The sequence below is a fragment of the Lytechinus variegatus genome, chromosome 5 (genome assembly GCF_018143015.1).
Source record: "Lytechinus variegatus isolate NC3 chromosome 5, Lvar_3.0, whole genome shotgun sequence".
In the NCBI taxonomy this organism is placed as follows: Eukaryota; Metazoa; Echinodermata; class Echinoidea; order Temnopleuroida; family Toxopneustidae; genus Lytechinus; species Lytechinus variegatus.
This window is the reverse complement of record NC_054744.1, coordinates 17,247,150-17,260,836: the sequence shown is the minus strand read 5'-3', so window position 1 is coordinate 17,260,836 and position 13,687 is coordinate 17,247,150. Positions and strand designations below refer to the sequence as shown.

General features: G+C 36.8%; 1 protein-coding gene across 5 annotated transcripts in view; it reads right to left on the bottom strand.

The window, feature by feature from the left end:
• Positions 1 to 13,687, bottom strand: part of LOC121415602 (death-associated protein kinase 2-like) — a 79,025-nt gene that overhangs the window by 21,851 nt on the left and 43,487 nt on the right. For all 5 annotated transcript variants that reach the window (XM_041608880.1, XM_041608877.1, XM_041608876.1 and 2 more), the window contains exon 6: positions 3,013 to 3,039. In XM_041608880.1, the coding sequence (XP_041464814.1) occupies positions 3,013 to 3,039 (27 nt within the window). The remainder of the gene's footprint in view (positions 1 to 3,012; positions 3,040 to 13,687) is intronic.

The following is a 13,687-nucleotide window of genomic DNA, read 5'->3' as shown; positions in this document are numbered from 1 at the left end:
TATAAAAATGTCCCACTAACCCATTATCCCAATACATATTCCTGACTATGGATGGTTTTTAGTGAGTTTAATGTAATAAAGTGCCATATTTCCCACCAATTGAATGTAAAAAAAATATGGTCATCTGATAGAAGAAGTTATTAACATTCATTTCAGGGGGGCGGAAATTCTATCTGAATCAACGCTTGTCCTTGATACACATTTGTTTGTGAAAAAGGGGTATGATGCAAGGGAATTCTGCGTGTTATAAGGGTGCGCGCGTGCAGCGAGGACCTTCTGTCCGCTAGTTTTCCATATGCCCATATATTCAGAAAACTGAAATACATGAAACATTTTTTTTTAAAGCATGAAGCACAATGACACTCAATACTTGTGGATAACTCCTTTACGTATTGAGACCAATTCAGTTTCGTGAATGCCAGCACCGACCATCCCGGACAAAGACGGTCCTTTGATGACACAAGAGCATTGTCACTGTTCATGGAGTACATCATCAAGTTTCAAGGAGCTGTACCCTGTTACTATCCTCACCTTGCAAGCATCTTACTCACACTGAAACGTGAGCCGCGACTAATTGGCAAGCTTATAATACAGATCTACCACCGGCGTACGGTTTCAATAGCATGCTAGATAAGTCATCGTAATTGTATTAGCTCCTTTGTCTTGTTTTTGGAGTATCACTCGATGGTGACAGGGTTTGTAGTGCTATATTAGTTTTGGGAGAACTGCTGAAAAATCATGAACTGGCATTCTGGTGTAATGGTTTTCAATGGGTATTTTCTATCTCATATCTTTTTAGACACTGTGGTTCATTAGTTATATTTACCCACTTTCTTAAACACTCATTCACTCTCTTATCTTTTTTTTCAGCATATCAATCTTCATTTTGTTCTTATGTCTCCTTTCTAATACCCGTCTCTTTCGCCTCATTCTCCCAGTTTCCATCTCTTGCCTTCTCCCACCTGTTCTTCCCATAATTCTCCCTATACCAGAACCCCTCCCTCTCTACCTACTATCAATCCCTAATGCCTTCCTTGATTCTCTGATTCCCTCCCTGCTCTCTCAGCTCTCTAAGACACTCCTAACCACTATCCCCCCCCCCCCTCCCTTCCATCACCTCCAACTCCACCATCATCCCCTTCATCCCATCTCCCCTGTCTCTCAACCACCACCTTTTCTTTCCCTGCAATATCCTTTCAATTCTCCCATTCACCGTTTACAAAACACAACCATCCACCTCTAATGTTCATCAGGGAACATTGAGGAAGGAAGAGGAAAAGCAGTATAAGCCATTCTTAGATTTCCTGCTGACAGCCAAAGACTTCCGCTGCTAGCCTTTCATGGATCTAGTGGATTCATTGATCACCACACTTCCTGAAGTGGGGCTCCCGTTGCGCTATGAGACACTGGTGAAGCCGTTTCCGTTCAGATTACAGAATCTAAATCCTGTTCGGTAAGAGTATGGTTTTACACGATTGTACTATGGTGGTATGATTAGGAAAGTTCATATGACCTCTGAGATCTTGTTCCCTTGGGTTCCTTGTTGGTATGCATGGAACATAACAGTTATCTGTTATTCTTATGCAATCCCACATCCCTGTATGGTACACAACTCAAAACTGTACCTGACTATGATATATATATCTGTAGGAAATCAGGCAAGAAACTCCTAAAAAAAAAGCAAGTCCATGTGGCCAAAAAAAAAATTTTGGTTTTCAAAAAAGTTTAACATTACCATAAATCCCCTGTTCTCCTGATAAAAATTACTTTTAAAAGTATTAAAGTGTAACAAATTTATTCTGGATGCTATACTTTTCCACACAGTTGAACTAAATGGGCAACATCAACAGGGCATTAAAAATGAAATACAGACTGATCTACCTTCTTTCCATTAAACAAAATTTTATAATCATGGAATAGATGAGTTTGCTTCATTAACTCATATTTTTTCTAATGCAAATAGTACCTTAAAATGTGTTGTGTATTGTGCATACAAATAAAAGGAGAGCAAATTTGCTCAACGGAGTATACACCCTGCATTAAATACAGTATACAAATAGTTCACATAATTTGACAATGAACAGTAAAAATAAACAATAAACATAATAATGGCGTTTAAATTCCAATACTTATTGCTTGTCATAAAGCACTTTTTGTTTAAATGCGGCCAAAGAAGTCTGGATTACATCTAAAGGTATAGAATAGTCTACATGTACTTCTATTAAAGAGTAAAAGGCATTTTGTAATGAGGGATTATACTTCCTATTCTTATTACAGAAAATCCAGATTAATCTAGTCCTACAGAGATGAAAATCAATCATCTTTATACATTTTATATAGCACTTAAAATAGCTATATTACTTCTGTAAATACTTGCTGAATATATAGATATTTTATATTTGACAGAGAGCATTTATTATTTATGTTAGTTCAGTGTTGTGAGATTATTGAAGACCAATCCCAACTGAAACATTGTCGTAAACATACATTTAAAACTATGAGACATGCCTGTTTATATATATTGACGACCCTACGCTTTTTTTTTTAAATCAATATTGTGATTGATTGCATGATTATCAATATTGCAGTGGGGAATAAACCCGGATGTTCATTGATTTCGTACGTTCTGTGCGTAGCCGTGCCGTACCTTGTATTGGCCACCTCTCACACGCCCTGAGGGTGGGCGGGCAGTACGCGGATACTGCTGGCCTGGCAGAGCTACATGGACGATCCAAGATGGCTGGATATGGAATCCAGTTCACGGGCAAATTCATATCATCCCCAAGGTCTGAGGATCTATCTACAGTACTGTATGTTCGTATGTGTATAAATTAATACTTTCATGCATGCAAATATAAGCGACAACAAAAACGACCAAAAAAATTCCGCCTTACCTACCTAAATTTTCAATGGCCTGTTATGCCACGTCAACTTTTTGGGGGAGCCTAACTTTTAGTCATAATGATTCAATAAACAAAAATAATGCAAGAACCTGTTATACAAAATACTTACAATATATACGTGATCACTCCAATAGCCCTGCAGAGAAGAGGAGAGATATAGGCAAGAGAGAAATAAAAATAAGTAAATGGGAGAAGGAAATGAATGAAAAACTATATTAATATTCATAAAGTATGCAATGTTCATTGTAACAAAACAGACAAAATAAACATTATTCAAATGATTTCCAGTTAGAATGGTACCTTTTCACAAACAGGATGTGTGCCCCCTAAGTAATTTTAAAATCACCCACTGAACAAGCATATGAATATTAATCTAACCTAAAAAAAACTGACATCTGCACCCCCTATTTTTCCGATTTGCTCTTTGTGCCTCTTCAAATCCTGGATCCACCACTGAAAATTGAATAAAATATGAATAAATATCCTATGTTGAAATAAAAAAATCTATATATACTTCACAACATGCATTTTCCAGTTCTATGTATAGACTTCTGTCCCAAAGAATGTTTCCAAGTTCTTGCAAGGTTTTTTCTTGATGTCATGTCATTCAACAGTACGCCGCTCTCAATTCAATCTGTGTTGTTTCCTATTCATCTACCTTTATTCACTTTACCCAACCTGATGGAGACACCTGTCTTTGTTCTGGGGTGTCAAGCCCAATAACACCAAAATTGATTATTGCACCGCAAAATGATACTTCTCGGCCTAAATTTAATATTGCTTGGCTCTGAGTGAGTGGAGGACAGGAATACACTAGGTGCTTTCGAATTTCAGTGAAGATATTGACAGTGCTGATAGTACCTGCATGTCAGGGCCCTCCTGAGCTTACTTTCCATACTTTCTCTCTAAAAACAAGTAAAAATGTTGCGAATACTCTTTTAGGAGTGAATGTTGAAAAAATGGATTTAGCATGGATCTAGCATGAATTGAATGCTTATTTTTCATCTTAAAATCTTTTCAGCATGTGATGAAATGAAAATCATTATATCTGTTTTACACAATGAATTTGAACAAAAGAGTGACTCTCACATCAATTCAGAGATATGAAGGTGGTACTGAAGCAATTAAAAAAATAATAATACATATTTTTACTATAGTTAATCAAATCATAATATTTTCAACTTCTACCCCTAACAGATTACACATTAACCCTAAAGCCAGATCTTGTACCCTCCAGTGGAAAGGACTTGTGTAGTGATCCCGAGAAGAACACAAATCATTTTAATTCATTAATTCTTTTGTTAAAAAAGTATAGAAAGGGAATCCAGGAGGAGAACTCTATGTGAAAACATCATTTTTCCATTTTACATGTCTAAATATAGCTATGAATAGGTTGATAATAAAACCAAAGTCTCCATTTCTCAACAGACAGAAAATAGAAACGGAAACTAAATTAGAGTTCTAGACAGGAAAACTGCATTCGCCAAAGATTCTGCTCTTATCCAAGAATTCTCATACATTAGAATAAAACTGGAAAAATAATTATTTACAGGGAAATAACATTATGACGGATTGAAAGAAACTAGGAATTTCAGTCAAAGAACACTATAAAAAAATAAAAGTGAAGGGAAGTAGCTCAGATGAAAAATGGAAGTTCAAAATGAAGAAGTAGAAAAGGGATTCACTGGTCCTGTATTAAAGTACCTTCTCTCTTTTGAAATCTGGATCAAGTGATTTTTTTTCTTTTTAAACGGAGGAAAATGATCAAAACCACGCAGAGAGATTCCATGACATGCACCAGTATGCTGCTGCTGCTGACATAGCGCTTGGATGCCTGCCTTTCATAAGACCAACAGTGCATGGAATAGAGGATCCGACCAACAGTGGCGATAACCTTTCCCGCCAAACGTCAGATCACACGGACCGTTGGCTTCGATAACAATGGACTGTGAAGAGACCTGTTCAGGATATTCAACCGACTCAACGCTAATGTAAAATCAATAGAATAAAGTAGTGGGAGCCCAGATTGACTTGGGAGATAGATTTTGTGTTAAAGGCCAGAATACACAATTCCTTACATGATTAGACTATATTTATGTATTACAATGGAGCCAAAATGGTGTTGCATCTGTGTAAACTTGTTTGACTTGACACTCTTTTTGGCTCCAGACATATTGTCTTCCAAGTATTGAAAGCTGATAAATGGATATTTAACTTTAAAGAATATAAAAAGGAAAGAGGAGCTTATAATATTATTGTATTTTCTCATGATTGAAGATGACAAGAAAATAAGACCTCAAAGGTACCTATTGTGAGAAAAATGTGGAACTAAATGTTGCGCAAATAGCCTGCACATGATTAAAGAAGACAACGCATGTAAGTGTAAATTTTAGGGGTTCCTGTAAATTCCCAATCCAAGTTGGTAATATAATGGAATAATCAATTAAGGAACAAATGTCTTGTACATCAATCTCAGTTTCAAAAACCTGAAGATGGAGAAGACGACGGCACAAACATTTGACATTTGTATTAATCACTATTCAAAATTCCTGGAACAAAACTAGAAGTCCCTTTTAAACAGAATGTGTGCCGGGCATCTCAAGCAATCTTGATTCCATGTAAATTAATGCAGAAAAGGTCAACCGCATAACATTGCTAATGGGAACAAATCAGAGTGTAATGAAACATGCAGGCTATGATCTTATTGGATTTGAATTCTTTCTGTCGCCAACACCTGCAAAGTTTCAGCATAGAAACAAATAGATCAATTTTAGAATCAAATGGGATCTTTCATGAATAAGACTATTCTTATGCTGATGGATAAAATGTCTATTATATTTTGCACTCTTTTTTTGGAAAGTTCATAACTAAGTGGTTTATTTCAAAATCTATTTTTAACAGGTTGATCCCAAACCCTGAGATAAATCGGGCATAGGTTTTAATGAAAACATCTTTTATATAAAATCGTGTTCAATAGGTTGAAAAGGGTTTATAAGTAACTAATAACAATCAATAATCATCTTGATTCTCTGAGCAAAGCATCAATTTTCATTTTATAAAAATGAAATACAACTATCAGAGTATCAGTTCTATAAATACAAAATTGATACTGCACATCCATAATAGAATGCGCAACTTTGCAAAGTTGTACATAATCTTTCAAAATGAATTGAAAGCGAAAAAAAGTACTTTCAGTTTCAGCCCAAATGCTAAATTATTAATTAAAGATAAGTATTCAGTTTTTGGTATAGATCTACATTTGCCATTGTTAACTATCTTGTTTCATAAGTGAAAACTTCCTTTTAATATACCACGTAGGCCAGCTGTATATGTATACTTTAAAACTTTCTCTGAGAAACCTGAATATAGTAGTGAGTGACTAACTACACGTTTTCAAGACGTGAGAATCAAATAAACATCAAAAGTGCATGTGAGTCATGAATGTAAATATAAAAAGTCTGTAAATTTCTTTTTGTGTTACGAATCTCTTTAGATTTCACAACCCAGCTAGGGCCCCTTAACACAGATTAGCGATCAATCGTTAAAAATGACATGGCCTATCAAGATCAACGTTGCATATGCATTTTGCTCAGTAGACTGACTAGGAACCAATCCGAATTACTCTCTCAAATTAGCGAATAATTGCAAACCTTGTGTTACAGTGCCCAGGAGGACACCATGCTGAGATCACGCCCCTGTAATATAAAACTCAACTTTCAATGGGTTTATTTTATTTCCACTTCGTCTAATGCCAGTTCGTCCAATATCCACATGGTCTAATTGCTAAATCATCCACTCACGAGTTCACATTCTACACACAGTGTATGGAGTAGCATGCTCAAAATATGCGAAGATCGCTTCCCGAAAAAAGATGTGTCCTCACTTACACTAAAACCAGTTTAACGAAGCACAGCGATCTTGAAAACTACATCGCAAGATGGTTTTATGAACCGCTTTGGAAGATCGCTTCGACCGTTCTCATAACACATTAAACTAGTTTCCAGTAGACAAGTTTTAGGAAGCTAGTTGGAACAGTGTCTCTGTAACAGGGTTCTGGGAAGTGTTTCATGAAGCATCTTGTCTGTGATTTTCACAGACAAATTTGCTCTGAGCCAATTGGATGCAAGGATTTCAGTAGCTTATAGCAAATAGTTAGTGAACGTCTATCAGTGAAAATCACTCACAAGCCTCTTCCATCTGTATAAATTGCATTTTGAGAAAGACCTTAAAAAAGGCCAGTGCAATTAAATGAAGCAAAGCGATTGACTGTGGGGTTTATTTTTTATGATTGATCATACACAATATTCAGTGGAGGCCCTATGTGCCACCAGGCATCTGGGCCCCGTCTTACAAAGAGTTACTCTATGGAAATCCATCGTCAAAAAAAATTCTACAGGAAATTTTCAAGATATCCTATGAAAACAAAGGAGAACATAGCAAATTGTCAAGGAATCAATTTATGGATATATATTCCTATCTAGATTTTTTTTTTAACAAACATGCATGTGATATGTTGACTTTGCTGGCTTTCCATAGTTGCGATTGATCGGATCAATCACAACTCTTTATAAGACGGGCCCCTGGGGGATAGGTAAGGTATACACAATAATCAATGGAATCAATCATAGAAATCAGCCACATGATCCATCACTAAGCTTTGTGTCACAGGGCCCCCTGGGAGTGTTGACTTCGAAAATCTTCTCAAACATTTATTCAGAGAAACATGAAAGGACCAGGAGTGTCAAGAGGTGTAAATAAAGAGATATGTTCAAAAACTTCAGTTTTGAATGTGTGCTTTATAAAAACATATGTCCTTCAAAAATGAAAGTGTGTGGTATCAATAGACCAACCTGTGTTAAACTGGAAAAGGTTTGAAAATGGTACTTGCCAACATCGACTACCTTTTCACTTCTAATGGAAAATATATGCTATTCAAATATTTATTCATGCATAAACATACTTTGCCAAAATTAAAAAGGTGTGTTCTTTGAATAAAATGAACTTTGATCTTTCTTAGAAAGCTACAAGGTTGATTTTCAGATGCTGATGTGCTGTGACCACTAGTATAATGTCTTTGGACTTAATATCACAAGGTTCACAGTTCTAATCCCACCACCATACTTGTGTCCTTTAGCAAAAAAAAGATCAACATTTGCCACACTCAACCCAGGTGAGGTAACTAGCCACCCATGTACGGATTAAAAATTCAGAAGCACCTATACTAGCAGCTTTGATTATAAGCTGGGGTGACAATTGTGGCGCATCAAGTGTGTCATGTCTGAAAGACATAGACTTACATATAAGACTAAATATTACTATTATCATTAATGATCATTACTATCATTATTATTATTAATTATGCATAATTTTCAGGTCCTTTATGTTGCAATCAAGCACAATAATCCTCATAAGATGTTCATGTGATTTTCTTTTTACATTGGTATTTACGAGATGCACAACTTTCATCTTTTAACGCTATACCAGAAATCAAATGCTCGATCACACCTTCAGAACTCTCTTGTTTTCTTTTTTCTATTTCTTTCATAACATGCATGTTTGAAAAAACACAAAAAAGCTCAACATATCACTCTGTAAATGCCAAAAGAACAGCATCATCATTCCGAAACATGAATATGTGTCAACTATGACATCAGCAGTATGTACAGAAATAACGCATCCTCCTAGATTAGGAGCAATCATGAAACGTTTCCAGTTAGCTTTCCGACTTTTGATTCTTTTTCCGCACCCTGTCTGAAAAAACAGACCTTCGGAGGATTACGACATTAGCCTCCTCAAGAAATCAAGATTTGTCTGAGTTTATTTCTTGATCTGATCTTGATACAGAACATGGTTATCTTGACTTGGCATACATCAATGTGGGTAAAACCATAGATTATGACTAATATTGAAAATGATCATGTTTTCTGATCATCCACCTCCCTGTGAAAGCTAATGTGAAAGATCACCAGTTGTTCCTTAATGCCTTAGTTTCACATCCCAGGCTCCAAAACTAGGTCAAAGAATAGTAATCATTGCTGAAATAAAACGTATGCAGAACTATGAAAACAGAAGAGTTTAAAAGTGTTGTTATGTAACCATTAAATATAGATTAAGTGTCCTCTGAGTACATTGACATTTACCTCTACAGATCTATAATGAACTTTTCAGCTATCTAAAGCACTGCCTTAATCAAACTATTCCCAAGGGCCATATTTCATTGAATTTGTTAAGGTACTAATTGAAGCAAAAAAAAAAAGCTACTAATGGTGAACTACCAAGATCCTGCCATTTAATTGGATAGGAGCAAATTTGCAAGATAATTTCAGCTTGTGACTGGTAATGATTTTCATGGAACTAGGCCCTTAAGTGTTTCTTATTATGAAGAATCAATAAAAAAATATGCAACATGTTCATCATACTCAACATAAAAGCATGAGGGGCCTCTCAGAGACTTTCTTTTTCATAAACCTGAAAGCTTTTTCATTTTTTAAAACTTGTAATTGTTTTCAAGTAAGTTTCATACAGGAACCACCAGTTTCACATACACACTATTCGTCTTGTAAGTATTGTGTCACATGAGGGTTTCACAGCTCCCTAGTCAACACCAGGGCTTTAAGTAAGTACTTGGCCCAGTACGGGTGGGCAAAAAAGGGGAAAGGTTCTTTGAAAGGGAAACATTTTTATCCTGTCAACGGAAATATCATGTTCCTGTTTTCCTCCTTCACATCCAAATGGTGCATGACAACCTGCACAAGGTCTGCTGAACATTGAATGCACCAGGAAGTCTTTGAGTGATCACCAAGGAGTTCTTGTTGCCAAGTCAACAGCTTCTTCACCCACTAAAAAGTTCTTTCAAATTGAAGTTTACAAGCTATGCCCTAAACAAACCGGGAGAGGGATGGACTCAACAGTTTGATCAGGTTCTTTGAAATGGGGAACCATACAGAAGGTCTGCATTAGGAAGTCTTTGAGCAATCACCGAGCTGTTCTTGTTGCCAAGTCAACGGATTGATTCAAACCATGTTCTAGTAGGATCTATGTTCAAGCTTAAGTTGTCCTACATCATCAACAAAGCCCTGTCTGAAAGAATCTCTTCTCAGTTATACCTGTCCAGTTATACATGAGGAAACTATTTGGAGAAAACAACATGATCACATTTTCCTCTCAAACATCTAGATGCATGACAAACTGGAATGTCTTCAAAACATCATCAAAGATATAAAAGGAAATGCTTTATGTTAGAGGTTTTGTTGACAAGTCAATCTGGAATCTCATTCTCACATATTGTTTCTTCCAGATGGAAAAAAATTCACAATGTTTGGGTGTAAATCAAATTGAATATTAAAGAGCTGAGTACAGGTGCTGTGGATATACAAGCTATTGGATAAGTTTCAGGACTTTGAACCACAAGGTCCAGAAGTCAAATCTCACAGCAGCACTTGCATCCTTAACAAGGCATTTATCTACAATTGCCACTCTCCACACAGGTGTAATAAATTAGTACACCAGAACAGGGTAGTCATGCTCAATCCGAGGTAATAGTATCCAGAGCTTTATATAGTATTAAGTTCCCTATAAATGTTGCATATGAAGCACATTAATATCATTACCCAGGATTAAATATGTATATCAAATGTGTGATCAATAACTACAAACATGAAGTGATTGACTTGCACTCTACTTTCTCTGTACTATATTCATATATCGATTCCCCTATGAATCATACAAGGATAGATCAATTCCCCTTTAAATTAGCAATTTATCACAATTCGCATTCAAGGTGCATAATGGACAAAATGGCAGAAGAGAATTTCTAAATGGAAGTAGGATGAGACAGTACTATAAAGAGGATTATTTCTCTTTCTTGAAAGCGCACTGAGCATTCTTCAGCTCTGATACTAAAAGCTGTCTGAGGCTTTGCATTCAATCTGTCAGTATGTGCTCCTAATGTGTGAGTCGACCCACCCACGCGCGCATGAATGTGTCATGTGCCTTATCCGTGCATCAAAATGGTGACGGTTCCTGCTTTAGGGTGCATTCAATTGAAGTTCTCGAGACAAAATCACAAATCAAATACACACACAAAAACACTTATTTTGGAGCGGGTTCAACCGCGCTACTGTCCCCTTTCTTTAAAGCCCACCTACCACTCATCACAGATCAGTGAGTTCGACCCAGGAAGTACAGGTCAACTCTTGAGTGTATACACTACAAACCAAACTGAAAAATAGGTGTTTTGGAGAATATTTAAAATCTCTCTCAAGTTGAATCAACTTAACACCAATGGGTACATGCAGAATCATTGTTCAAAAATGCATCTTTTAAGTATTCTATTTGTGTTTTGCACGATATTTATTTTAAGACTAATGGTAACTTGCTTGAACACAACCATGGTTTAAAACTAGGACACAGTTCTCACTACCATCCTGAAATTAGTTTACTGGAAACTAGTTCAATGTGTAATGAGAACAGTAGAAGCGTTCTTGGAAGCGATCTTCCAAACCAGTACGGAAAACCACCTCGCGATGTAGTTTTCAAGATTGCTTTGCCTCGTTAAACTGGTTTTAGCATAAGTGAGGACACAACCGTTCTTCTTGGAGTGATCTTCACACATTTTGAGCGCTACTCCCCACACTGTGTGTAGGTTTCAAATTTCACATGAAACGTGTCATCCTGAATTAGAGCTTTCCCATAGCAACAAGACCACTTTATGTGAAGTGGTTTTGAAAACCATTTTTGACTGATCAAATGGAAACGCTAGCAAAGCGGTCTTCCAAACTGGTTTCCTGAACCGATTTCCAGTAAACTAGTTTTAGAAAGTATAGTGAGAACTGTGTCTAGTTTTGAAGATTGCTTTGCCTCATTAAACTGGTTTTTGCGTAGGCCTAAGTGAGGACACAACCGTTCTTCATGAAACGATCTTCGCACATTTCAAGCGCGTTACTTCACACAGAGTGTGTGGAATGCCTACACAGAGTTTCAAATTTTCGCGCGAAACACCGCACTGAGAGTGTTCCCATAACAACACGACCGCTTTACGTGAAGTGGTTTTGAAAATCACTTTCAGGTGCTCAAATGGGAATGCTGGCAAAGCGATCTTCCAAACAAGTTTCCTGAACCGGTTTCCAGTAAACCAGTTTTAGAAAGTATAGGGAGAACAGTGTCTAAGCATGCATCTCATTCTAAAGTGAAATCAAAATGAAAGAACTAAAGGCATGGTCACACCGCCGCAGCGTAGTTGGAGCGGTCGTGGAGAGGAGAGAAAAAAATCATCACCGCTCGCTACCGGCCGTTCACTATTTTCGATTTCGATTGTTTTTTTTTTTGTTTTCAATTTTTGTTTTCGATATTTTCCCCAATTTAAATTCGACCCTCTTTCCCTACCGCTCCACGACCGCTCCAGCAACGCTCGGGCGGTGTGACCATGCCTTAAGCCAGAGACCATGAACACTATCAGGGATGGGATTAACAGCTCTGCCATAGTACTTCCCCTCTCCCACTTTTAGGTAATCCAGATTTACACCTGTAGCTGGAGTGGGAGAAAAGGGGTACTGTGTAATTTCAGGATAAAGATTTTATTTGGTAAATTTGATAAATTGATAATTAATTTCCTTTGAGCAAAGAGTACCTTCATCACTGAAAATATAATCAGAGTATCAAGTAATCAGGAAGATTATTAAATTGAGTATCTGATTTATATTACAAAGACTAATAAATTCTTATCGGGATGATAGAAAGAGGTGCAGGGGAGGACATATGTACATGTATGCACAACAACATCGTGAGATTTTTTTTGTCACTTTGTCACTCCACAGATCAATCAAGTAACAGACAAAATACATGTATACAGTATCTAAAACTGGAGCTTTTAACTCTTAAAAGATAAAATCGCTGAAACCAAATCAGTTAATCACCAATAACAATCCCATGAAAATATTTCTTCTAGATTTTGTTCATTAAATTTTCAGAATTGCTGAATGAAAGACCAATAGTAGTAGACTGATGAACTGGAGAGAGTGGCACCATTAAAATAAATTAGATTAATAAAAAATGAAACATGTTGGGATGGCAGCATGCAAGCAGACGCTCTCTCAATAGGTGTTTTCAGACCGCCTCGAAGATCGTCAGTTACAGGTATTTTCTGATCGGGAAATTTACCCGATCAGAAATACCAGGTAATATTGGCAATGTGAAAGCAAATTACATGTGATATCCCCAAAAGAAAATACCCACTAAATAGTAGGTACTTGGCAAAATTACGAGAACTTTGGCGGGAATTCTTCCAAGTTCGCAGGTATTTTGGCTTACTGGAACTTTTAGCCCAGCGTGTAGTTAGGCGCGGGCGCCGTGGGTGGCTGCTGAGCTAGTGGTTTTGAATCTCACGCCTTGCCTGCTTATCAGACCATACTGCGCATGTTCTTGACTTCTGGGGCCCGTTTCTCAACACATGGACAAGTTAGTCATATCTTTATCCACCAACCACGGAGTTAGTTCCAATCTTACTAAACCTGTTTCACGAAAGGCTTCCTAACTAAAATACCTTGATATCGATACTATCGGTAAAAAGAGCAGACGAGACGTAGCCTTAGTCACAAAATAGCATTATTTTCAAAAAGAAAAATTATGATGAAACTGCAAATATTGTGACGAATTGGGAATTTCATCTTTTAAAAAATAATAGCACAGGTAAATTATGCATAATACATACTTATACCATGAAGACTGGGGCACTCAATTGCTGAAAAACGGAAATATGAATAATTTATTTCATGACTAAAAAATCA